The sequence below is a fragment of the Brachionichthys hirsutus genome, chromosome 16 (genome assembly GCF_040956055.1).
Source record: "Brachionichthys hirsutus isolate HB-005 chromosome 16, CSIRO-AGI_Bhir_v1, whole genome shotgun sequence".
Taxonomy (NCBI): Eukaryota; Metazoa; Chordata; class Actinopteri; order Lophiiformes; family Brachionichthyidae; genus Brachionichthys; species Brachionichthys hirsutus.
The window spans coordinates 5,122,679-5,149,516 of NC_090912.1; the positions used below are offsets into that span (position 1 = coordinate 5,122,679).

At 41.1% G+C, this 26,838-nt stretch overlaps 1 protein-coding gene across 1 annotated transcript in view; it reads left to right on the forward strand.

Annotated features, from left to right (window-relative positions):
• grin2aa (glutamate receptor, ionotropic, N-methyl D-aspartate 2A, a) overlaps positions 1–12,337 on the forward strand; it is an 87,201-nt gene extending 74,864 nt beyond the window's left edge. The window contains exons 10-14 of the mRNA XM_068749426.1: positions 2,811–2,971; positions 6,009–6,098; positions 6,827–6,924; positions 9,387–9,625; positions 10,397–12,337. Of these exons, the coding sequence (XP_068605527.1) occupies positions 2,811–2,971; positions 6,009–6,098; positions 6,827–6,924; positions 9,387–9,625; positions 10,397–12,337 (2,529 nt within the window). The remainder of the gene's footprint in view (positions 1–2,810; positions 2,972–6,008; positions 6,099–6,826; positions 6,925–9,386; positions 9,626–10,396) is intronic.
• The last annotated feature ends 14,501 nt before the right edge of the window (positions 12,338–26,838 follow it).

Here is a 26,838-nt window from a genome sequence, read left to right on the forward strand (position 1 = left end):
TGCACCTTTAAAGAGCTTTAAACGAGGAGGGGGGGATTGCGTGAGGACGCTGACACACACGCATGACATTATCACCAACTCATGCGAATGCCCACATGCGCAAAGGGTTATGGCGCAGCGTCACCTTGAGCTGCTTACACAATAGAGACACGGATGTGTGCAGACCTATAAACAGTATGCGTACATTCATTGTCCTGACCGCTTTGTCCGCTACCGGGTCGCTGGAGCCTGTCCCAGGAGTCAACGGGTGACAGGCGGGGTACACCCTGGACAAGGGTGGGAGAACATGCAAAACTCGGAAAGGCCGCAAGTCGGATTTGAACCTGTGACCCTCTCTCTGTGAAACAACAGCGCTTACCACTGGGCCACCATGCTTTCCCATATGCATAATGTATATGCATATTTACATGGTGTGTATTCTGTAGTTGTTCAACCAAGACCAAACAGAACAACAATGACACCTCATACATTCATACACTGCCTGCAGGTCGAGGTGTATCAATGTACAGAACAAAAAATAAATGAATAGAAAAGCATTCAAATTTCCTTTTTTTTGTTCCTGACCTCATTCTGGATACAATCCAGATGAAATTTGGTGGTGAGATCCAAAATCTAGGATCTCTTCTGGATAATCACCTAAATGTAATCATCTGTTCCTGGTTACATTTCCAACATTTCCTGAAAAATCTTGTTAACAGACAAACAAACCAACCAGCAGCGGCAATTACATAACATCCACCTCAGTGGCCGTAATAACCTGTACATCTGTGTAAATGTCACATATAAAATAATATTTATTTTATAGCGCGCGAAGGCACTCCGGAATAGTGCATTACTATATCTTGGGAGTGGAACTTGAAAAATATGCTTCTAATTGCTAGGGTTCATCTGTTTCTGGCTCTGAGGGCAGATAGTTACTGCACCGCTTGAGGCTATAGATTGTTACCACAGCGTCAAGCACTCCATTACAGAATCACTGACCGGTGCAAAAACTAGATTATACCTGAGAGAGAAACACAGAGGAGTCAGACAAAAATGATGGAGGAATAAAAGAAAAGAAATTCAGTTAGAGGAGAGGGACAGAGAATTAAGTAGCCTCACGCCTAAAGAGTTAAAGACAACTAACTGACATATTCTGTGAAGTAATGGACCAATCAAGTGAGACAGGTTAGAGACACTTAGCGAGAATGACAGCAGAGTAAAGATGCCAAGAATGGAATAAATAGGATGACTCATAAGATTCAAAGACACTAAAATCTAAGAGATGACGAAGGTTTTTATAAAGCTGAAGAAAATCAATTCAGGTTGTTGTTGCTGTGTTTGCTAATTTCACATCAAGCATTTAGATTCTCAGTTTTATATGATTTCCACTATCAGAAATATAAAGAATCTGCATTGAACCTTTCTTTCATGACTTTTATTGTGAGGCAGGGTTCATTTATCCACTCCATACTTGGTCAGGAGTCCTTTTGCGTGAATCGATGCGGTGTGGCATTGAGCCGATCAGCCTGTCGCACCGCTGAGGTTTTATGGGGGCTCTGGGGTTGCTTTTATTGTGGCCTTTAAGGTCATATGTAGAGTGGGGTCTGGCATCGCTCATCTTGTTTTGACAATACTCCACAGATTCTTTAAAGTGAGATGGGTTTGCTGGCCAGTAAACCACACAACCAGCGATCTGGCGTTCAGTAGTTTTGGCACTGCGGACAGACGCCAAGTTCTGCTGCAACTGTAAATCAGCATATTCATTAAGCCGGTCACCAAAACGGAAGCATGAGGGGCTTTATAATCTCCCTGTGGGTGGTTGCATTGAATTTAGAGCCATCGCTGACTGTGGACACAAGGAACCTGGATTCTGTATCTTGCTGCTCTTCATCAAAACTCTGGGACTTTACAAAAACTGCCATGAATATGGAATAACAATGGTCTGCTGCGGTTTCGTGTCTCCTGAATAAATGTCATGATTTACTCAGACTTGAAATATTGGAATTTTCTTATTTACACGTTTCTTTAGCTGTAAGCTGTAACTATCAAAATAAAAAAAATAAAAGCCATTGAAACATTTTAATTTACATATAACGTGTCTAGAACATGCGTGTAGCGCATATTAGCATAGCTTCACAGCGAGAAGATTTTGGCTTCAAATCTTCCCTGGACTTTTCTTTGTGGAGTTTGCATGTTCTCCTCTTGACAAAGGTTTTTCCAACCAATTTCAATAACATTTTTATGGAGGGTCTCAGATGTAGGAATAGCTGAAGACATTTGATCAATACCCAGATCAATGCACCCAATTTATGATGTTTCGCAGTAAAACAGGAAGTTTTAATAACTTTGTCATCATTTCAGTATGTAAGGAGGAAGGAATGTAACAAAGTACTTCTTGCGCTGACACATATGCATACAAATGATAGGATAATTTACATATTTCCATCTAGCTCCAAATTGTTATTGGAAGGAACAACCCCATTTGGTGGTCAGCGATGTTATGATGTCACTAGTCAGGGGGCGGTGCTTGAAGTGGTCAATAAAGTTCCCGACTCAGGAGGTCGGGGGAGAAGAGTGAGAGAAAAAAGAGAGCAAGATGGCAGCAGGGCCAAGAGGTCCGTGTCGTCACTAGGAGAAAAGCAACTGCTGTCTGCGTGATTTCATTACCGGTGTGTTTGCTGATTAATAACATGATGGTAGAGAAAAATCACCATCAACAAACAAACAAACACTTTTAACTTTCCATTTTCTGTCACCACTGCTTTTTTCTCTCTCATTACTTTCTGTCCATTCTCTCTTTCCATTGTTCCCTTTCTTCTCTTCTACAGTTTCAGAACCCATATGCATACTCGCCTCCATTCCGCTTTGGGACGGTTCCAAACGGATCCACAGAGAGGAACATCAGGAAGAATTACCCTGCCATGCACCAGTATATGGTGAAGTATCATCAAACTGGAGTCCAGGATGCACTGGTCAGCCTGAAATCAGGGTAAGAGCATGGACCCCCAAAAAAGACTTTAATATAAAATAAAGAATACAGCAGTGTTTGTTTTTGTCTGTGGTCTCTGTCATGTGTGTGTGTGTGTGTGTGTGTGTGTATAACAGCTCTTGGCACTCGTGGATGAGAATGGGCTTCCTCAGTGGGAACAGTAAGATCTATCTTTAGTGGTGTGTTACTGGAGAATATTGACAACAAAGGATTTGAGAGGGCACAAAACTAATTCCAGCATTAGTCAGTCTGCGGATCAACCTTTTGTGCACAGGCATAAGAATCGTATAATGACATTTGAAAGCTTTTACACACTCCTATTCCCTTTTCAGTTTCCCAATTCACGGTGGGTGATTTCATTCAATGAGGCAGAGAATAAGAGTTCTTTGGAATTATAATTGATAGCTAAAATTATCTTTAAAACACAACAAACTATACAAAGATGCCGCCAGTAAATGATTAAATTCACAGTCAGATGGTGGCAAACAATCGGCTTTAAACCTGAAGGAATTCGATAAGCAAATATGCCAAGATAAAGGTTTTGGGGGAGTTTTTGTTGGTTACACATACAAATCTTCATGGATTACCATGAAAGTCAACGTAACTGTGCATGGAATGTGTTTCACAGAGATTGGTTGTGAACTAAACCGTCACTTAATTATTGGATACTTTTCAATCAACATGAGATGATGTCGTATCACGAGGCTCAAACTATGACCGAATGGCTGCTTTTAGACTTGACATTGGGAATCTGTGGTTTGCCATTTCTGTTCATTCTCTAGTTTCCCCAATATTTTTAAATCAGCATAAATGTTTTCCTCATCAGCCTTTGGGCAATGGTTCTGTAGCGTTCTTCAAACTATGATGAAAACATAGCAATCAGGTTACGTCGCTGTCTCTGCGTCTCCTTGATGTCCATTTGCAAGGCATGTTTTTTCTAATGTGCAACCTTTATCTGAATTCACACAAAATCAAGAATGTGTCCCATTCTCACCTGGTTGTGTGACACACGGGTGTGTGTATGACAAATACTGTCATACTATATACAAAAAGTATATTATCTGAATGAGGTACATGCCTTAGTGCTCACCCGACCCGGAGTAAAGGAAGGAGAGGAAGAGAGGGACTCGCATCAGAAAAATCACTTGGGACAAGGAGGTCAGGAGCTGGGGGGAGGAGGCAATGGGCAAAATATTTTATTGAAGGAAATGGAGGAAGAGTGCAGGGAAGGAGGGACGGGCCAAAGTGTGGAGAGGACGAAAGCATCAACGGAATAGGGAATGGAGCTCCGCAGAGAATGGATCAAAGGGAGAGCGAAGGTGAAAATATCGAAGGGAATGGGAAGAGAAACTGAGGAAGGCAGCAAGAAGGAAAGGGGGGGGATGGGATGTCAATGAATATGGGAAGAGCTGGAAAAGGAGAAGAAAGTGTTGGAAAGAATCTGATCGTTTGATTGGGGTGGGATCTAATCGGTGTTCCTGGCTCGAAGGACATGCTGCCTGGTGAGCAGAGGGCAAAGGAAAAAAGAATACATGTGCAGAAAATAATTCATGTTTCATGGTTAATATGAAGCTGCATCTTTCAAGTCCCAAGTAGACTGGATAACATGCCAAGTTAAAGTTAAACCCTAAGGCAGGGGTGTCAAACTCATTTTCTCCACATTAGCATTATGTTTGCTCTCCAAAGGCCAAATGTAAACCGTAACACAGTAAATATGTAACTAAATGTAATGTCATTTAATGTAAAATAAATGTAACTACTCCTTAACATGCTGTTAAATAACTATTTATTTTTTTATTTAATTATTTAGCCGCCACAGTAATTACAATAAAATATTCAGCTTTGATATCACTTTTTTCAAAGGTTGTAACTTAAAATTGTTAGAGATAAAGCCAAACTGTAAATGAGAAAAATCAGTATGAACCAAAGTTTGTGATGGGAATAAATTAACACATCTAATAATGTGGGAAAAGTTCCATTCAAATGCAATCATCATGCAGGAACAAAGATAATCGATACAATTAAAGCAAAACCAAAAAGCCACCACCTTGTCTTGTCATGGACATGCACAAACCAAAAAAAACAACCGAAGTGGGCAAGATAAAGAACATTCCCCGAGTCAATGCCGCGGAAAAGACGTTAGTTTTAGGATCAGCACTGGACAGCTCCATATATAGCCGACTACCTCTAACCAATTAGAGCACACATCTGACTAGTGTTTACTAACGTGTACACAGAAGCCACTACAGCTCACATACAAACACCATTATGCTGGCCAATCACAAGTCTACTGCCGGCCACACACACCTGCTTTCTTACATGTTTGGACACACGGCCTTGCGTGTGGGTGGGGGGGGGGAGGGGGGGGGGGGGGGTGTCCAAACCGGGTTAAGCAAATCACACAGCTGAACTATCGGCTGTGTGCCTCATTAGAGGGCCAGATCTGACATTCAGCAAATGCCATCCAGTTGCTCAGTATTAACACAACTCACTGTGTGTTTACGAGTGAGTGTGTGTGTGTGTGTGTTTGTGTGTGTGAGAGAGAGAGAGAGTGTGTAACGCTGAGATTGAGTGAGAGCAGCTGAGTGATGGCATCACTTACAATGAAAATGCCAGTCTGCGTCTGGATTGTTTTTGTATGTGTATGTGTCTGTGTGTGCGTGTGTGTGTGTGTGTGTGTGTGTGTGGCAGATAGAGAGGCGGTGTGTCTGTCCTTCAGGTCCTCCATGTGTCTCCGAGGGACCGTCTCAACATTGAAGCCTGCTGCATTGACCCGCAGCGACGCTCGACTCGTCTCCGTGTGTTTGCTTACACTTGAATTGCAGTCCTGTTGGAGATTATTTAACGCTTTAGAATTGGTCGTCAAACAAACACCCTCTGAAAAATAAGCGACCTGTCACCTCCCGTGACTTTTGACTCACTCTCTACCAAAACACCCCCCAAAAAACAATTGAAACCCACATTCTTTGTCTTCATGCCTCCGCTCTACCTTGTTTTCCTGTCTCCTTCCTCTGTTCGTCTTTCTCCACCTTTGCAGTAAACTGGATGCCTTCATCTACGACGCTGCAGTGTTGAACTACATGGCTGGCAGAGACGAGGGATGTAAACTGGTGACCATTGGCAGCGGGTAACTTCAGCTTTACATTTTCAATGAGACACTTTTGATGTGGAATGTCTTTACTTCATTGTACGATCCCACCCGTCAAGTGTTTTATACACAGTTTTTTACATATTTGTATAAAGTTGTGACTCGCATATGTGTATAAATTTGATCCAAGTAAATTCCTGCTGCTCTTTCTACAATTGTCAGGAGGTTGCTGGTTCTTGCTTGGTCGGATGCTTGAGGCAAATGTGGATTGGATTAATAAATAAGGTTGATCAGTAAATGTCATTCATAAACTGTGTGTACATGAGTTTAAATATGATGCATTATATTTTAGGGGGAAAAAGACAGCGGTGTCTTTTGTGAATATAATTTTTTGGTGCACTTCTGATATTTACCCTCATGAGGACCTGTGCTTCCTATTGGGTGCTGCCATCTGTTGGTGAGCCGGGGTATCCACCTGTGAACGTAAAAACAATTGTAGATCGTGTATGGCAAGGCAGCTGGATTTCCTCAAATTTCCTATAATAGGTTCGTTTTGTGATCAGTAAGAAGGAATTTTGATTTTACGTATCAGGCGTATCTGCCATTACTTAAAATAGTTGGGAAAATTTACAATCTTTCTCTTTAGGAAGGTTGTCTTTGAACTTAATGCATTTCATGGCATAGATTTATTTTCCTTCAAGATTGTTGCAGTCCCATTGACACCATCAATGACAGATGAAGGTTCAAGTCATTTTCTGTGTGTTCAGGTACATCTTTGCTACCACTGGCTACGGCATCGCTCTACAGAAAGGATCCTACTGGAAGCGACAGGTGGATTTGGCCATCCTGGCCATCATTGGTGACGGTGAGAATCATTCTCATCTACAAAATGAAAGTGCATGACAGTATCCAGGAAGGCAGAGTATTGCACTGCTCTTTGTCGGCATTGCTCTTCATGTACACAAACACACTGTACAGATATCTGTACTGCTTTGTCTACAAACAGTACAAAAGAAAAAAAAAGAGCCATGTATAAATAGTCCTCTGATGTTATTCTGATAGAAACGGGTGCTCTAAAGTTATTCTAATATATTCTAATATATTCCTTTTTGCAGCACCAGATCTGTGCACGTGTGTGTGTGTGTGTGTGTATGCATTAGTCTGAATCACCACAACAGCCTCCGAATTTCTAACATAAACAATTTCCCACTGCAAAACACAGAGAAAGCACGACAGCTCAAGCTTTTAGTGACAGATTCATTTAAATTTTACATCGAAAGCATTTTGCTGATGCGTGTGTTCGCAGCCACTCACATTAAGTGCACTGAAGTTGATTAAATGAACATTGGTGTCATAATAATCCTCTCTAAATGAATCTTGTCTGGGCTGCAGAACGATCAGGCCACTCTTCATCACATTATATGGCTGGGTAATTTTTGACTAATATCATATGCTGAGGTTTTGCCTTGTTTTCTTCTCCCAATTATAAACCCCATTAAGTTGTCAGTCATTCAGTCGGTGTAAGTATACACACAGAGGATATTTCAAATCTCTTCTGTACTTGCTCCGCACTGTTGGTGTCATTATTATGCACATGCCAGTTCTAAAAACAGCATGAAGTCATGAATGGAAAGAGAAAAGCCTGAAGAGAAAGATGAAAGACAGGATTAAGGGAACGGGAAAGAGTCAGAGAGAGAGAGAGGAGATGAATGGAGGGAGAATGAGATAAAGAGAAAAGCGCAGAGTGTGCGTGTGAAAAGTCGAGGAGATGACAAAGGCAGGGAGCAGGGGATGGACAGATGACAAGAAAAGGCTGTGTTAAAGGTAGCGAGTGTCTTTGACAGATGACAGATAAACGGCTGCGTTTTGCAGAGGTTACTTGATCAGATAGACATGGAGGGGGGCCGTCGACTTACCACCTTTCAACTTCACGACCGCACATGTTTGTTGTCGTTTTGTTTACGACGTGTTTCTACGACATAACACAAAGCCAGCCAAAGTCGGCATACGACAAAACCCTCAGAAACAATTGTGGTCGTCAGTCGACTAACTGAACATGGCCTTCAGGGGTTCTTCCCTGAAGGAGGAAGGTGAAGAATGAGCAGATGAAGAGATAGATGGAGAATGCCTGGCCAAAGACAGACAGACATGACAGTCAGAGAAAAAGAAGAGACAAAGAAAAATAAGGTTACAACATTAATTTGGAAATGACTACAAATAAAACTATAAAAGTGTAGTTTAATTTACCGGTACTCAAATTGTCCACATTGATGACTTTTTTTTTTGCAATAATCTTTAGGCTTTCAGCCAGATGTGGGGATAAACAGCTGAGTAAAACTGTTCCCAAAGCACAGAGGGAGAGGGCCGGAAATAAAATGGCCAAGTGTAAATTAAATTCCCGGTTTGCTTACTGGACTGCTTCACACCAGTGACGCTTGAAAAAACAAAAACCACAAAACAGGATTTCAGGATTACTTTCATAGCAGTGCAGGCAATCACGTCTCCACATGGCTTTGTGTTCTTGTTAACAACTTAAGATCTCATTTATCATCATTCACCTTCGCCGCCAGTTCCAAGCGTGTCATTAAAAAGGAGCACCATGGCCACTTTTACAAATTCCACAGGAGAGAGTTTTTCCACAAATGTCCTAAAGGGTCAATGTTGTCTTGTGCAGCCTTAAGACATCTGGCTGAACACCAGTGTGATATTGGTCTTTTCCCAGTAGCAGCGCTAGTGATCCAGCCATGAATGACACAGATGGGATTAGCCACACAATAAATGTCAGGGGAGATGCCAGAGAGAGAAGAGGGGCGTGAAGGAAGAGAACAACGGAGTGAGGGATGAGGAAAGACCGTTTACCTCTTTTCATTAACACAAACACAACAATCTCTTTGTCGTTTTCAACACAGAGAAACACAAAGCCCAGTAGAAGATAATGAAATGTATTTAAACAAGAGCCACACCACGAGAAAAAACAGTTAATGGTAGCTTAAATTAGACTTACTGGTAAATTATAACGTTTATTGGTACATGCATTTAAACTTAATTCATGATCAATGCAATTAAATATCGGTACGTGAAAAATTTTATTCCACAGATTTAGGTAAAAAATAATAATATATTAATCACATAGTGTCTTTGCAGATGGGGTCTCCATTTACAATTGATTGATACTTTTGGAAATAACCCACCAGCTTTTACAGGATGATTTATGCACGTGTGTGGTGGCTTCATTGTTAATTCTAAAAATATATATTCCTCATGTCATTTTAAGGCATAAAGTGTAAACTGTAAAATCAGTGACTTGTCTGTCTCTGTCTTTTTCAGGTGAAATGGAGGAGCTCGAGGCCCAGTGGCTGACGGGAATATGCCACAACGAGAAGAACGAGGTGATGTCCAGTCAGCTGGATGTGGACAACATGGCCGGAGTCTTCTACATGCTGGCCACTGCTATGGGACTGTCCCTCATCACCTTTGTCTCTGAGCATCTCTTTTACTGGAGACTCAGATACTGCTTCACTGGCGTGTGCAGTGGCAAACCCGGTCTTCTGTTCTCCATCAGTAGGGTGAGGATTAGAGTGTTTGCTGGAGAACTTGTATATTTGCTTGCACATTTGGCGGTTTTGGGAAAAACATCAACCTGCTACAGATTTGTAGGACTTGGAGACGAAAGCATTAAATGGAGTCCAACAAAAACAAGTCAAAGAGTCACTGTATGACTGACATTGACTGTTGGGACAATGGGATGATTGGACTGAGCTGATTCTAAGGCTAGAGGGTGTAAAGAAGGACTACAGCTATACGTTGAGTAAATGCTGTGGTATTGAGGCCAGACAGGGAAAGCATGCCACACAAATGCAGAGAAACACAGCGATGCAGACACTGAGTAACACAAGACGAATGGAGGAATGGAGGGATTGCTGCTCAAACAGGGATGAGAGGTGAGGGTAAGGGATGGAGTTGGGATGAGGTATCAGGAGACATCCCTGGACAATCCCTGAAAAATAGATCCTAATTTTCTTAAAATTTAATAGGACATGACAAGATTTCTTTCATCTTCTCTGTCATTTAAGAAAATATTATGGAACACTATTTAATACAATTTACAAATGGTGGTAAAGTTTGTATTTTCTAAGTTATTATCAGTTTAATATATTTCTGTCTCTCCCTTTCTCCTTCAACATCTATTTTATTTTTTGCCACGTTCTCATTCTATTTTATTTATTTCCCTCTTCCACTCCCTTATCTCTCTCGTAATCTCCCAAAACACGTGTTTTATTTAAAATGTCTTCATTGCGTCCTACATTCCACTTGTTCGTCCACACATCTTCATCCAGGGAATCTGGAGTTGCATCCACGGTGTCCATATTGACATGAAGAAAAAGACAGATCTGGACTTTAGCCCCCAAGACAAAATGCTCAAGCTCATTAAGTCAGCTAAACAGATGACCAACATGTCCAACCTAAGTGGCTCAGGCTCACCCAAACGGGAGTTCATGCACTCAGCTGGTCCCATGATCATGGACATGATGGCAGAGAAGGGCAATTTCATCTACGCTGACAACCGAAGCTATGCTCCCAAAGACATGATCTATGGGGAGACTGGCGACTTGCAGTGCTATCTTGCTAACCGCCACAAAGACCACCTCAACAACTACATCTTCCAGGGAGGCCAGCATCCTCTGACCCTCAATGATGCGAATCCCAACACAGTCGAGGTGGCAGTGAATGCCGACACAGTCCAGACCAATGCCAAACCACCTCGGACCCTGTGGAAGAAGTCAGTGGACACACTTCGTTCTGTACCGCCTGTGCCCCCTCCAATGCCTGACATGCTCATGCCAGACCCACGAATGTCCATGAAGACACAGCGCTACCTCCCTGAGGAGACAGCCCACTCTGATATCTCTGACTGCTCCAGCAGGGCCGCCTCCTACAAGGACCCAGAAAGCAACAAGCACCTGAAGCCCAAGGACAACTTGAAAAAAAGAACGGTGACACCAAAATACCCAAGGGAATGTAGTGAGCTGGAGCTGTCCTACTTAAAGACAAAGCAGGTCAGCAGTGGAACCAACCAAACCGGGAGAGGAGGAGGAGAGAAAATGTTCACTATTGACTCAGACAGAGAATTGAGCCTGCACTCAGACCCCATTCACTACCGCGAGAGTCGCGGTGATGATTTAGATTATCCCGAGATCTATTCTGACCACAGTGACAACTATAGGAAGTGCGAACAGCCAATCATTCATCTGAACTCTTCGCCTTTGCATCACACCAACTCCGATCTCCTACCAGACACTCCTTACGCTAAACACTACAGCTTGAAAGAGAAAAACCTTTCCCCGCATGAAACAATTGATCGCTACAAACAGACGCATTGTCGATCCTGCTTGTCCAAAGTGACTTCCAGCTACCCACCAGGAGGGTCCTACAACCCTACTGTATCTGCTAACGCTCCTGCCACACGCTCACCCCATAACCGGTGTGAAGCATGCCTCCATACAGCGAACCTGTATGATATCACTGAAGACCAGTTCCTCCCAGATCCCTTGGTCAGTCCCACCATGCACCATCAACAGCAGGAGCAACCAGATGAAATGTTTGGCTTGTATTGGCCACAGACGGATGGGCCACATGTCCAAAAGAGAAACCGCTTGAGGCTGAATCGTCAGCACTCCTTTGACAACATCATGCTAGAGAAACCCAAGGATTTAGACCAGGGCCGACCAGCTCGTAGCGTCAGCCTGAAGGATAAGGATCGCTTCCTGGACTCCACATCTGACTCACACTACGCAAACATCTTCGGTATGCATCCCTACTCCGGTAGACTGTTTGGTACCGGCCCCAAATCAATGCTTTTTAACCACAACCTGGAGGAGAGTAAGAGGAGCAAGTCCTTGTACCCAGCCCATGGCTCGGAAAACCCTTTCCTTAGCCACTCCCTGAGGGACAACGCCAGCAGCAGACTGGCTCATGGGCGTAGCACCTCCGACATTTACAAACAGCTGGCAGTGTCTTCACCCGCAACAGTCCTTGGAGCTGCCCCCATCAAAACACGCAACGATGCGAACAATCCCCGCTCGTCCGTTAAATCCGCCACCTCATACTGTTCACGGGATGGCCGATTAACCAACGACATGTACAACAAAGAGCATGTGATGCCTTACTCAGCCAACAAGACTAGTGCATACCCAGCCCCGCGTGGCGTCCTAAACTCAGCCCAGTTCAGCAATAGACGGGCGTATAAAAAAATCCCCAGTCTGGAGTCAGATGTTTAGTTGATGTAAGAAATAATGTTTTCTCTCCTCTTGACTCTCTAGGTTTGTATTATAATTTGTCAACTATGTCATCCAAAAAAGGGATGCTGAAGCCACACTGCTTTTGACTTCTTCTCTTCCACATTGTAATCCAAAAGAACTCATGCCCAGTTGAGTAGGACGGTACGACTAATGTCTTTGCAGATGACATCATCATTTTTGTACATTCTCTGCCATGTGCCAATAAGTTGCATGACTAGTAAATTGTCATTTCTGATGTAAAGGCAATGGGGAATTATTATCCTTGTGTGTTTGACAAAGTGGCAGTAAATGGCAGAGTCCTTAGTAAAGGATTACTTCTGCAGGTGATAAGGAAGATGCAGTTGATCGATGATCAGAATGTGGGAGGGAGAGGCGCAGTGATTGGAAAAATTGAAGGGACGCAAAGGGTAAGAGAGAGCACATAGCCTCTTTTTCAACACTCCTCTTTCCCCATCCTTTTCCTTTCCTTCCCACCTCCAGTGTCAAACATGGGGCTCATTGTTAAGCAGAAAAGAACTGACAGGAAGACCAGATGGGCACATTTGATGTTGCAGCCAGACACGGAGGTGTCCCGGGAGGGTAGAGGCATCACATTGAGCCAGTCCATCGGTCTGCTGCTTGTTACTCTGACAAATATGGTCACTGAGACGTTTGGCAGGAGGAGAGGGGGGTGGGTGGGAGGAGCAGCTAAATGGCACAGAGCAAAGCAAAATAGTTTTGCCAGTATGTTCAGTCACAATTTGGAAGGCACATGGTGATGATGAGCAGCTGAGAGCAACGTATGTGCTATTAAAGAATAATGTTTACAGAGTGACGGAATTTAAAAAAATGGTAAAAAGCAGGGAAAACAGGGGCAATCAAAGGGCATTTCATTTGTGATACTGGACACAGAAAAGTAATTGCAAAGTATTGCTTTTTTATTCTCTTAACTATAAGATTTGTTAGGGATTCTGGCATCTGGATCCCCATATGTAGGATTTTAGTCTTTTCTTATTTGGTAGCACAATAGCATTTAGTTTTGAAGCCTCTCACCCGTTTTTCGGTTTATCAACAAGCATAGCTTTATGAAAAATACCATCAAGAGGAGTAGATTATTTTGCATGTGTTGTTTTCTTTTTACACCCAAGTACACCCACAGACACATATTCTACATGTTTTGAAAAGGGACTGTGTCTTGTCAGATAGTGGATGGAGTCTTGTACAATCGAAACCTTTATCCTTGACCTTTGTGCTTAGTAAATATGTCATGCTGTGGCTTCATTTGCAATAGAGCAACAACAATGTTGGATGGGAGGAGAGCAATGAAGAGATCAAGGAGGGAGGAAAAGAGGAAATGACACTGTCCCCATCGCTTTGTATGAGTCAGAGGGGATGGGTGCTGATGTCGTTTTGTCTTTTGACCTCCCAGCCACTGAGAAACAGGGTATTAGCTATAAAAGATTAAAATATTCTTCTTCCGTTCTTCAATGAACAGGATGCAATTCTTATGTTGGAACAATAATTGTTTATTAGCTACGGTTTTCATAAAACTTTTCAGAAATCAGGTGGTTGGCTGGTAGAATGACAGAGGCTTGTGCTAAACATATTCACGCTCTGTTGATTGCTAATAAGCCGGGAATCTTGAGGCGGAGGGCTTGAGTGGGTTCCATCGCTTTTTCCCTTTCATAGCATTCCTTGTGTGCCATAGAGAAGAGTAGAGCTGCAAAGGCTCCTCTGTTGTGTCCTTCATGAACGATGCATCCGTCTCGGTATGAAGTAACGTGTGTGTGTGTGTGCGTGAAGTTGGCTAAGCTTGAAGACTGTAAGTTTGGTTCTTATCTGATTGTTTATTCATATGTTTACTTGCTCATTTGTTCTTTTCGATAAAGGCTTGCACATATATTTCCTTGTGTACATGTGTGCCCTCAGAATCATTTTTTGTAGCATTACACAATGCAAATTGTAGTCAGAAGAAATCTTGTGTGTCCATCTTTACTTTATTTGCTTGGTTGATTGGATTTACAAAGCCAACTGTATCAAATAAAATACCTCAGGATGATTCTGTGCATTTTGGGGCAACTTCAACCATAGCAACAGAAGACGCTGCAGCGCATTCTTTTTTTTCTAGAAACCTTTTATATATATATATATATATAAAAAAAGCAAAGCAACATGATTTTTAGTGGCTGCAATGCAAAGTTAAACTTTCACCTTCTGATGTTTACCAGTCATAGGTCTTCCAGTGTTGCTCATCACCTGAGTTCATGCAAGTTAGAGAGGAGGATGAAAGGAGGGCTGGTGGGAGGGGTTTATATCATTTTGTTCAGTGAGGGGTGTGTTGTGCGCATTTCTACTTCTTGTCAAACTGAACACTCTTAGCAGAATGGAAGATGTTAATTAAATGTCCAAAATGTGAAATGCACGCTTGCAAGAAATAATCAAACTGGATTTGCTTTCCTCCCGATTTTTTCTTTATGGAAATCAAGTGCATTAGCCACTGTGTTTCAAATGAAGCTCGATGACTCCTCCCCCTATTATCATATTTCCCTTTTATACTCTTGGAATAGCCTCTCCTTGCTTCCCAACCAGCTTATCTGATGTTAACTGATGAACAACATTTGTCTTTCTTTGCCTCTTATCTGCATATTTATTATTAATATCATACTTATCTCCACATGCTGCTTGTGTAAGCTGACAATGTGACAAATATGCACATGTAAAAAATATCAAAAAGCACCCCTTGCATTTTATGAACTTACAATCATTTGTTCTTTGTTCGTTTTTTTCTATTTCTTTTACAAAACTGTCATGTAAACTGATGCTTTTTTATGTTCAAACACACACAGAGCAAACACACACATACACACACACCCTTGTGATGACAACCCTGTTCTTTTTCATGAAAAAAAACGTATTTTAATTACATTTAATGATAAATAATGAGGTGATAGCATGCAACCCAAGATGTAACAATTTTACTGCTTTCTGTTTCTTTTTTGGTTAAATATTTTGTTATGATGTTATGATCACTAATGCGTTGTAACCAGGTGTGAGTATATACATATTTGAGAGAAAAAAGATACCTATGTTCAACACAATGAAGATGCTGCTGCTGTTATGGGGGAGAAGGTGGGGACCTGACCCTCGTGTAACTTCTTTATTTGGTGAAGGGTCATTATCTGGCCAGGTTTTTCCCGGTGGGGTCGCAGGTCCGGGGATCAGGGCTTAGTTCGGTATGGCAGGGACATCCTTGCTCTTCCTCCAATGGCAGGTGAAAATACCGCATCACAAGCTCTGCTACTCCCTTACCCCTCCTCCATGTGTAGCCAGGACTTCAAATGTAAAGATGACAAAAGAAAAAAGCAACCTTCTACTTTGCGTCTGCTATCCCTCCAAAGATACGAGACCCCTTTCTTTATGGTTTGCTGTAAGAATATAGCTTTTTTTTTTTAACTAATACTTCCTCAAAGACTTTTAAGGAACTATTTTGAATATATTTAGAAACAACACCTGTATACATCGCTTGTAAATTCATACTAGAATACATCATCATTGAAAAAAATTATAAATGATAAAGAGTAAAAAAGAATATTTTTTTTGTGAATTGCACAGGAGCTTTTCTGTACAGTGGCACTGTTTTTTCTCTCTCGCTCTCTCTATCTCTCGTTCTATCTCTATTTCTGTCCCTCTCTCTGTAGAACAACTAGAATAAAATTTCACCATTCACAAGATTTGCTGTCCTGTCAAAATTCACAACACACACGCGCCAGGCTCTGTCTCTGACTCGCCTTCTATGGAAGTAACTGCCATTGTCTTTTGATGCTGAGAAACCTTTTTGCAGGAAATGAGAGAAGTGCTGGCTGATTCTCCATCAACTGCAGTTTTGCAGTTGAAGATGCTGTTTTTTTTACATTTGAGTCACGACACATTCAGGAGGAAACAAGAGGATCGAAGGGGCCTCATTAGACCCCGTCTTCACAAGATGCACCTGTGCCTTTTCATCCGCTTTTCTATTCATTTTAATAATGACATTGCTGAATCCTATTTTAAGTGGATTGTTCCAAATCAACTTGTGTGGTTATAGTTATGAAATCTTACAATCCCTGCAAAGCTTTTCAAGTCAGAACGAGAATCAATAAAGTTATTATCATTAATCGATATGGTATTTACTTAGTTTTAATGTTATTCAATCACTATAATTTTTTACATTTCCTACTGTACATGAATGTTATATTCAATACAAAAATATACTGAGATATTGCTCAGTTATTAACTTTGTATTTGTCAACTGTGTGAATTTAAGACATAAGAGATTATTTTAATGGTTAAAACATCTGTTCATGACACTTCTTTTGTAATGAGAAATGTTGTTATTTTTTTAAAGCAAGGATCTGTGACATCAGGAGTCCTGTACAAAAGTTGGACATGCTGCATCACCATCCACTGGACCTACATCGACCACACTGCTTCCATCAATGGCCCTGATGATGGCAGTGAATGATACAGTGATGTAGAATAATCCAGTAACAAGACGGCATGTTCCTGGTAAGACTGGGCCTGCAGAACTTTGGACTTTCTCAGTAAGTAATGTCCAGCCATAAAATGAAAACATCTTTGTGAAGGTTCCGGTACTCATCAGAAATATCTTCACGCAAAGCAAATCCTCTTTAACGCTTCACTTTTACCCATCCTAGATGAATTGTTTGATATTAAAAGCCACATTCTGACATTGTTATTACTTCATGACACAGTGATGAACATGTTTTTAATCATGTTTTTAATAACCATGAATGGTTAAACAACGAATTGCAAAATGTTTCGATATTCTCAGTGTATTTCACAAGTTGCATGTGAAACAGACTTTGTGCTGTGACATTGTATTATTATTATTATTATTATTATTAGGTTTTTTTATGATCAGGTGTGTCGATAGCAAAGCTTCCAGGAATAAGAAAACTGTGCACAAAAAATACACAGAAAAAAGCAGAAAACTCAGGGGAGAAGCTTTGATTCAAGATCTGATCTGTGGTAGATTATTTCCTGACGACGTGCGAGATATAAGATTGTTGTTTTGTTTGAGATATCACAGCTGCGCTCTAATAAATTTAATGCATAAACACTCTGAGAATGACAAAACAATCAGGTGTGTTTATGTGACAGGAGAGTGTCTGCAAAGATGGAGGGAAAGGTCTACAAGACAGTGGTGAGTACAGCCATGATGGACGGCTTAGAGACAGTGGCTCTGAGGAAAAGACAGGAGGCGGAGCTAGAAGTGGAGGAGATGAAGATGCTGAGGTTCTCCTTGGGAGTGACCAGGATGGATAGGATTAGAAATGAGGCAATAAGAGGGACAGTGAAGGTCAGACATTTTGGAGATAAGGTCAGAAAGGGCAGACTTCGATGGTTTGGACATGTCCGGAGGAGAGACGGGGACTATATCGGTAGAAGGATGCTGAGGGTGGAGCTGCCAGGGAACAGGGCTAGAGGTCGACTCAGGAGAAGATACATGAATATAGTGATGGAGGACATGAGAGTGGCTGCTGTTGGGGGGGACGATGCAAAGGACAGGGTGAAGTGGAGAAGGTTGACTTGCTGTGGTGACCCAGGACGAGACAAGCCGAAAGTACGGTAGTAGTTCTTCATTTGAAATGACAATCATATTTAAGATGTGTTTATTCCAAAGAAAAGACTCCAACACAAATGAGAACACGCACACACACACACACAGACAGCTGTGGTGTGGGAAGGCATCGTCATTAGATGGCATTCTACAATCTGGAGGGTGTTTGCGAATGAATGACAGGTTGTGTTAACATTCTCTGATTGGTGAGGAACCAGAAAGGCCACATTTCAAAGATCTTCAATCGTGGACTTCATCCCATTAACCGCTTCTTTCCTTCCAGCCATTCCCTCTGCCTTTTGGCCTTCATTTTTCCCAGCTTCATGAGACCACAGAGGGATGACTGGCGCTGACTCGTCCATCAGTCTTGCTGATGTTCTATGGAAAATGGAGCCACCCTCTGAAGACTATTGAACTTCACTTTGGGGTTTCAGGGGTGCATCCAAGTGTGAGAGACATCCTAAGTGATAGCCTGAGGCACAGAGGAGGAGCAGTAATTGAAATGGGGGTGTCATCCATCAGGTTACATGAAGCCAACAACAGTCCGGTCCATACCGAGGGGTTGTGCTTCTGTCAGGCAGCAACACCCAAAAAAAATGTTGCAGATCTTTTTATTATTATTGTGTAGTTGTTGTTGTTTTTCTGTAGAGGAACAGTTGAAAGAACCAGAAGAAAGAGAAAAGAGCAAGAATTGTGTAGTCCATCTTGGCTGCTAGGGCTTTCCTTCAAAAGGTCTTCACACCATAAATATCCACCCAGTGGAAATGTTAGAACATACTTATACATACTTGTACCAGAAACGGATGTGATTATAGACATTTATAGCGGGACATCACACCGGCAAGCTAATATTAGGCTTCAGGAAAATAATCAGACGGGTAGTTTCTGATTCGTATGACATCTGCTGCAATTCAGCAAAGAACAAATTATTTTTAAAAGATCCGTGGGGGAAATGGAAATAAAATGTTTTGTTTAAAAAGTAGTATAACAATCGAAGATATTGATTAACCCAGACAGTTGATGCCTCGTGTTATCTTTAGAGATGCTGCCAGAATGCTGTTTACCTCAGGCCTGAATTTGAATCCATATCTTACATAGAGTAATTGCAGTGAAAAGAAAAAAGAAAAAGTATTTAATCCACAAGTTGATTAATAATTCATTTTAAGAATTGTACTGTGATGGGAAAATTTGGATTTATTCTCTCATTTTTCAAGCTTCTTTACCAGAACAATTCAGTTGTTGTACTGCAGGTGTTCATATCGTTTCTGAATATTTGCATTTCCAATTTTTTACAACACTTCTTGCAGTTTTTGTGAAAATATGTTTATTTTAATCCTAATTGTATACTAAACGAGATTCACCATATTTAGCAGGAAAAAAAACAACAATTCTGACCTGAACCGAGCTAGATATATGTGTGTGTGTGTGAGTGTGGGTGTGTGTGCAAACACAATAATGCCAGCTGCATTACTTTCTAAAACCTCACACTATGAAGGAATTAAAAGCAATTAAATCAGGTAATGTACAGTCATTGCAGTTTACCATGCTCGAAATGAAAAAGTGGAGCAAAATATTCCCAAACCAGTACAATAACTACCGCTGTAATGAGCGGGCAAAACTCCGGCAGTTCCTGAAGCACTGTTTAAACATTTAGTTGCACTATGGTCTCAGTGCAATAATCTATTTTGTCTTTTTCTGTGACACTTTATTAATTACCCATTTAACAATAAAAACAAAAAACTATTTAAAATTCTACAGTGTGTTAGTTTATTTTTTTAATTTAAAAGTGTTTTTTAATTAAATATTCCACATGGAAGAGAGGTGGGAATTTGTGGGTGTGTGGCGTTTCTTCTGTTTGCTTGTAATCATTTAGCAACTTAAAGCTACTCACACTTATTCATGAAGAGGAGCATTCACACTATGCGACAGTAAACTCTGATGCAACCCATGTATGGGATTGTGTTGTTATTGTGGGGTATATTTGATTACAGTCTTTATCTATACTAACAATAAAATCAAAGTTCCTATACTATGAATGTATTTCCTGTGAATGGCCATTCAGATTTGAGATAACGTCCACGTCGTGAAAGGGGCGTGGTTAGCCTCTGCTCAATTTCAGATGGCTAAGACAGAGGGGGTATACAGCCGGCATCCCATAATAGATGATCCAAATTGTGTTTTAGGAAAGACCCGAAGCTTCTTTAACATACTTCTATATGCAACAGCATGACACACCCCCAACTTTATGGTAAGGGCTGAAACCCATAAAGGAGGAGGTTTAATCCTTTGACTTTGAAATACTTTGTTTGCACCGTGTATGTCTTTGGTCGTCCTCCCCTGGCAAAAGTTATCTACCCATTGTTTTGATTTAAAGACAGTGATGGAGTCTGATGTATGACTCACCAAAGAGCAACGATGACAGCGGGCGAAACGAGATGGAAGCAGAGAGGATGGAGAGATAAACTGATGACTGGATTGTGGATGAAATGTTTTCTATCATTTGACTTGCTGTGCGTGGAGGGAGACATAGGAAGGAAAGAATCAAACACTGATTACAGACGAGAATGGATGGACCATTGGCGGTATTACCAAAGTCTACCCCCCCTCCCCCAACACACACACAAATAAATAAATACAAATACTTTAGTAAATACAAATCATTTTACACAAACATTTAGTTTTTCACTTTGTGGTGAAAAAAGATTGAAACGGTTCTCTAAAATATGACATTCAGTTTAGATCAGATTAGATTAGTTTTGTTTTTGTCATTGGACATGTTACATGTACAAAGCAACAAGATGCAGTTTGTGTCTAACCAGATGAACATAAACAGAAATTAAATGTATCGTTATCTGTGTGTGTGTTTGTGTGTGTGTGTGGGGGGGGGGGGGTGTGTGACTCATAAACAAGTAAAATGCCACCATTTCTTTGTTTAATGCTGTGATAAATTGATCCTGGGTGTGAGTTTGCTCGTGTGCATGCATGTGTTTTATAATCTGTCTTCCCACTGTCTCCAGCTGTAATGTCAGTGATAAAGTTAATTGCTTCTTTGGTCGGCTCAGCACCGAACAAATTGTTACTGTGTGTGTACGTGTGTGTGTGTGTGTGTGTGTGTGTGTGTGTGTGCCTGGTTTCAAATAATGCTGAGACTTGAATTCACCAATGGGAAATCTTGATCGAAGAAGAAACAAAAAGCTTAGCTTGTGATTTGTGTCTTTATGAGGTGAGTGTGAGTGTGTGTGTGTGTGTGTGTGTGTGTGCGCGCGAGAGTGGGTGCAGGTATTGAAAAAGCCTGCTTCTCTTAGTTTAAAGTCATATTTCAAAATCAACAGGTTGGATTTGGAGCGATAACTGTCTAGTTTTTGCGTAATGAAGCCGTTCTTTCACAGACAGGTTTAGTCTCTCGTTAAAACAGGCAGAACAGATTCACTGCACAGGTGAGAAAAACCTACAGTCATAATGAGCAAAAAAGGTCAACAACAAGGTATAAGTATGTCAAATGGAAACAAGGAGGCAGAACAAATACTAGAACAGTAAATAGCCTTCCTGCAGAAATGGTGATTTGTCTCAGATATTGGACAGAAAACCCCAGGAACACAATGTGTTTTTTGTGAAAGACCAATAGAAGAGGCGCGTATAACAGAAGCTAACCCAGTGGGGTAACAGGACTATTGGTGTTAAAATACCTGTGGTGTTACCGTGGTTTTGATAGCCGAGCACATGTTTATGTGATTGACTCAGTGGGAAGCCACAACAAAAGGCAGGTGACATTGTGTAAATTACCTCATAACTGTTCGTACCCTCCCTTTTTTATCACACTGCTCTTGTAAATAGATATGAATGAGCATTCAAGGGCGAGAGGCTTATTGCGTATCAGGCTAATCACTTACATAACCCATATAGTTGTTGCTAAACTTGGGGCTCACTTAATTACAGATAACTCAATGTGTGGGGTGGGGGGGGTATGAATGGATGCAGTGCAGGTATGTGATCACGTGTGTTTGATTAAAAATGTCTACCCTGATTGTGACATACCACAGGGAAATTTAGGTGTTAATTGGCTGTGTGTGTGTGTGTGTGTGTGTGTGTAAAACGTTTGTTCATGGGCAATCAGACAGGTTAAATAACACCATCAAAAGAGGCATGCTGTGTATCAGTCTGCCACAACGGGATGCCATTCACAAGCACACATCCACCCACACATACACACACACACACACATAGCAGCTGGCAATTTACAGTTTGGAAGTGGGGGGGTTGACACATGTGACCTTAATGATTTAAAGTGTTAATGACAATAACAAACGGTATTTATCTGGAACTCAGAACTGATCAGAGATAAAATGTATTGAAGCTCCAAATGAAACCATTTGCTCCTTATTTAAGCCTTTAGGATTCCTCTTACCTGGATGACTGAGAGTCACCAAACATATGTCCTGGGACCTAGATGGTATATATTGATCTTTAGCTTAACAACAAGCAGATGGACTGAAACTGCTTCATGGAGTACTTCCTGCTGCTTCCTCTTTCCATGTGCTGCTACGCCAAATTGAATTTTCCTCAGGATGGATTATCAAATTCACACGCTTTGCATATGTCCCGTGTGTGTTTGGATTATCATTGCCAAGGCCGTCATTCCCACTCATTTGACTCTTTGCCATGGCTGTCCTTTTGTGTCTCGTTGCATTTAGGAAAATGCATTCAAGAAAAATATAAACCTTGATTTGTTCACATTTATGTGTCGAAGTCGAACATCTGACATCCGCTTTCATTAACAAATGTATTAAAGTAAATGTTTGCGAGAGTTTTGATCCATATACTCCAACTACCTGACAGGTCCAACATATCAAGATGCTGATTAAAAAACATGAGGATTCCATATGTGTGCATTGGGGCAATCACAAAATACAGACACTGTCGCATGCAACCCACCATTCAACCCAAACTCCACCCCTTTTGGGACTAAATGCGTCACGATGTGCAGTTGCTTTTTGTTGTCTCATATTGATGCAGGTGTGTTTCCGAGGTTGCCTTGAGCTTTTGGAAGATGGTGTGCCAAAGTGTCAGTATGTGAAATGAGACTAGGACCTTTGGGGATATAGATATCTCTACAGATGTCACCTTGTGTGGACTCTAATTCCCTTTAGGGACAAAATGCAAGTATGAGGTAATTTATTTATTTACTTTTAGAAAAGGTTGGCAGTAAGGGTAAACATTAAGCATGTTAGGTTGAAGATGAATCTCTGGAGAATGAACAATTGCGTTGTGTATACTGTATTTTTCAGCCAGTGATGCAGATCTAGATGAAACAGGTGGCAGATGATGAGGTGAACTTGAACTCAAGTGTGTGTTTGTATTGTGTATGTGTGTCTCATCGCTGCTGACTTGAGCCATTGTGATGTAGAATTATGTGATGAGACTTATTTGGGTATCTGGGACAGCCAGACAGATAGCATGCCTGCTAGCTAATACAAACACACACACTCGCGCACAAACGTACGCATGCACACGCACGCACACGCGCACCTTGTCTTTCACATCCTCTCCCTCCTCTCCTTTAAATCTGACCTCTCTCTTCCCTTTCACACACGCACACACACATCCATTTTTAACTTCTCACCTTGAGCTGCTGAATGTGTGAAAGCAAATATTGAGAACAGACATTGGAAGGTATAACAAATGCTGTTACCTGTGTTGTGTTTGATTGAGCCTATGCACTGGCAGCATAGGCTCCATAATAATGAAATACAATCATTAAAATCATGATCATCATAGTGTTTAAGACAGGTTAAAGATTGTGATGATCGTTCCTGTGCCTGGAGGTCACATGAGGACAGTTTAAAACTAACTTAACTTGTATTTTATCTCTTACACTCAAAATAAATAACTCTGTCAAAATAAAAACCGCAAACTGAAATTGAAATGAGAAAATTAAAACTGGCATTTGTTCTCGGTTACAATACTTTTCTCTAATTGGTTGTTATTTGAGCAAAAAACACAATATACAACATGCCCTGACAATATACAAATGTTTCCCTAAACGCTATGCAACCGTGTCTCTTTATGAAAGTAGAAAAACACCCAACTGCTATGTTTTTAATTCACTGACGATTTGGTGTGAGACTATCCTTAAACTGCTTTGCTGTGAAGAAGCAGTTTGCTCGCACTCGACCATATTTTCAGGCCTTTTAAGTTTGTGTTGCTGTCAGTCTGTCTTCCTAACTTTTTACTTTGCCAACCTCATTTCTTGTCTGCTTCTCTTATCTTAGACACATTTTGTCTTTCTCTCTTGTAGCTGATTTCATAACATCCCTCCTTTCTCGTTCTACACACACACACACATACACACACAGACACGATGTGCTCCATGTAGAGTTGTTAGCCCAGATAAAAGTGCTTCACCGCGCTTGGGCAGCATCCAGTGTTACATAACACCATCACATTGCCCTAACTCTGCTTTGCCTCACAGTGATGGCACCCCTGAATGTGGATTCTGTATATGAACATTGTACAAGCATGCCTCTGGGTGTATTTCAATCATCCACACAATGATAACACCATTGTGTAACTTTTTTTTCTAATGTTTTCTGTCATTGTGTCATATAGGCAGTCTCTGTGCGACCATATATGCTGCAGTTGTGTCTGTGTTATGGAATAATTCCATGTATTTCTCTGAAAATAGCTAGGTTTTTTTTTTTATCCTTGTGCCTGCATGATTTAGCTCTTTTTTTTCAAATATGTTTATTATCATTTAAAGTAGATTTGGGCTACATATTCAAATCCCAAGTATTTAATAGAATAAAAAATTTAGCTAAAAAAAATACCCCACAAAGAAGCATCTGGCCAGCACACTGGGGGCGGGGATCACACCATTAGAAAAAGGAACTGAAGGACACAACATCCTCCAGAAGGACTTTGGATGCACTGCTCAACAATGACCTGTCTGATCTTCAATGTTTTGTAGCATGAAAAAATACTTTTTTTTAATTAATTCCTAACGTGTTCCTCTGAGTTATTGGATTAGGGAATCGGGTACGACAATGATTCACGGCAAAATATGGAAAATATTGCTGGGAAATCGTCAAGCACATGTATTTTATAAACCTCACTCTTCAATATTGTTCCCAGAGGGAGGGAGGGAGAGCAAAAACAAGTGGTGAAAGTGAAATGTAGCATCGCTTTATCTTCTGGATCGTCTTCCCTTCAGTGGGGTTCTGAAAAAGGATTACAGATTGCAGATAAAGCCGCGTCACACAAGTGGAAAAATCTGAATTCAGAAGTGAAAATCTTGTTGGTGTATAGAGATGAGTTTAATTACATTTTTACAATGGATAATGTGTCTTCCCAAGCATCCCACACTCAGCCCTCTCAAAATAAAAAGACAAATGCGAGAGGGTGAGACAAATAGCAGCACTTCACTATGAAACGTGAGCGAGACTGTCTCATCTTACTGGCTTGTGTTCTTGTGAAAGTTGTGTTAGTGTGTGTGATTGACAGATGATAATGTCATCATCATTATGCCCATTTTCTCTCGCGTCCCAACGGGCTGGTGATGTCGCTACCCCCCACGTGCAGCTTTATAATTTTCCATCCTCACAGTCCGTCAATTTGACACCCAGTTGCTAAAATAGAGAGGACATCCTAACATGATATTGAATGTCTTGTTGACAATGGACAGGTGTTTAAGAAAAAGTTCAATCTAGCATAAAAAATAATTTAATTGACTGATACACAATGAGGAACAGAGAATAAGTCTTTTTACCCCATGGAAGAGTTTATATACATATATATATACAGATCAATAATGAATCAGAGTAAATTACTTCCTTGGAGAAGAAGACAATTAATCTTTTGATTTACAACTCGTATTACTTTTTACTTCGCACTGCATTTCTAATTGTCCATTACTTGCACTACTCTCCTTTTCTACCTCTAAATTAAATGCAAGTGGTGTAAGCAGCTCTTATTAACAATCTCTGGTCAAACCTTAGGCCACAAATATATTGGTGATCTGCAGGAGAAAGCACAAAGAGTGACTCCTACAAATTATTATGTGATAAAAAGTAATTATGAACATAAACATGACAAAGGAATATAAAAAAGACACAATCTGAGGTAAGGAAATGGACAGAGGAGTTACTCAGTCTATAAAAGCAGCTGCCCTATGGGGTTTCACTCTGTTGGAAAACGCCACTGCATTAAGATTCCGCTCATGCCTGTAGACGCCATCTCATTTGAAAATCTAATTAAATTAAAGCAGCATTGACTGCACCATCACACCCCAGTGCTCACACCTCAGTCAATAATTTTTATGTTACTTGTCCTGCACAAGAGACTACGATGCCACTATGTGGCACCAGAGCACACCCACTAGTTGCTTTTCCTGTCTCATTATAGAAGGCGGGCAACACGGTGGCGCAGTGGGTAGAGCTCTCTCACAGCAGGAAGATCCTGGTTTGATTGCACCTGGGGTCATTCTGTGCAGAGTTTATGTTCTCCACTGCCACCAAAACATCCAACCGTTGGTTTGAGTGTGAGCTCAAGTGGGACTTTGTCTATGTGTAGCCCTGTGATGAACTGGCGACTCATTCAGGGTGTGCCCCGCCTCTTGCCCATAGCCAGCTGATATAGGCTTCAACGTAACCTGTGACCCATGTTGCAGATAAGCGTCTGAAGGCCAGACGATTACGATCTCTGGGGGTCACATTGGAGCTTTTCTTCACATTCAATCTTCAGACCAATAATATTTTTTAAGTTACAGTTTCTGTGTTAAGTTTTTGGAGAATTTCAATACCCTTACAAATACTTTCAGAATGCTTAAAAATGGTGACTCCCTCAAAAACAATTAATTCCTTGCACCCCTCTTTCAAAGGACCATTCT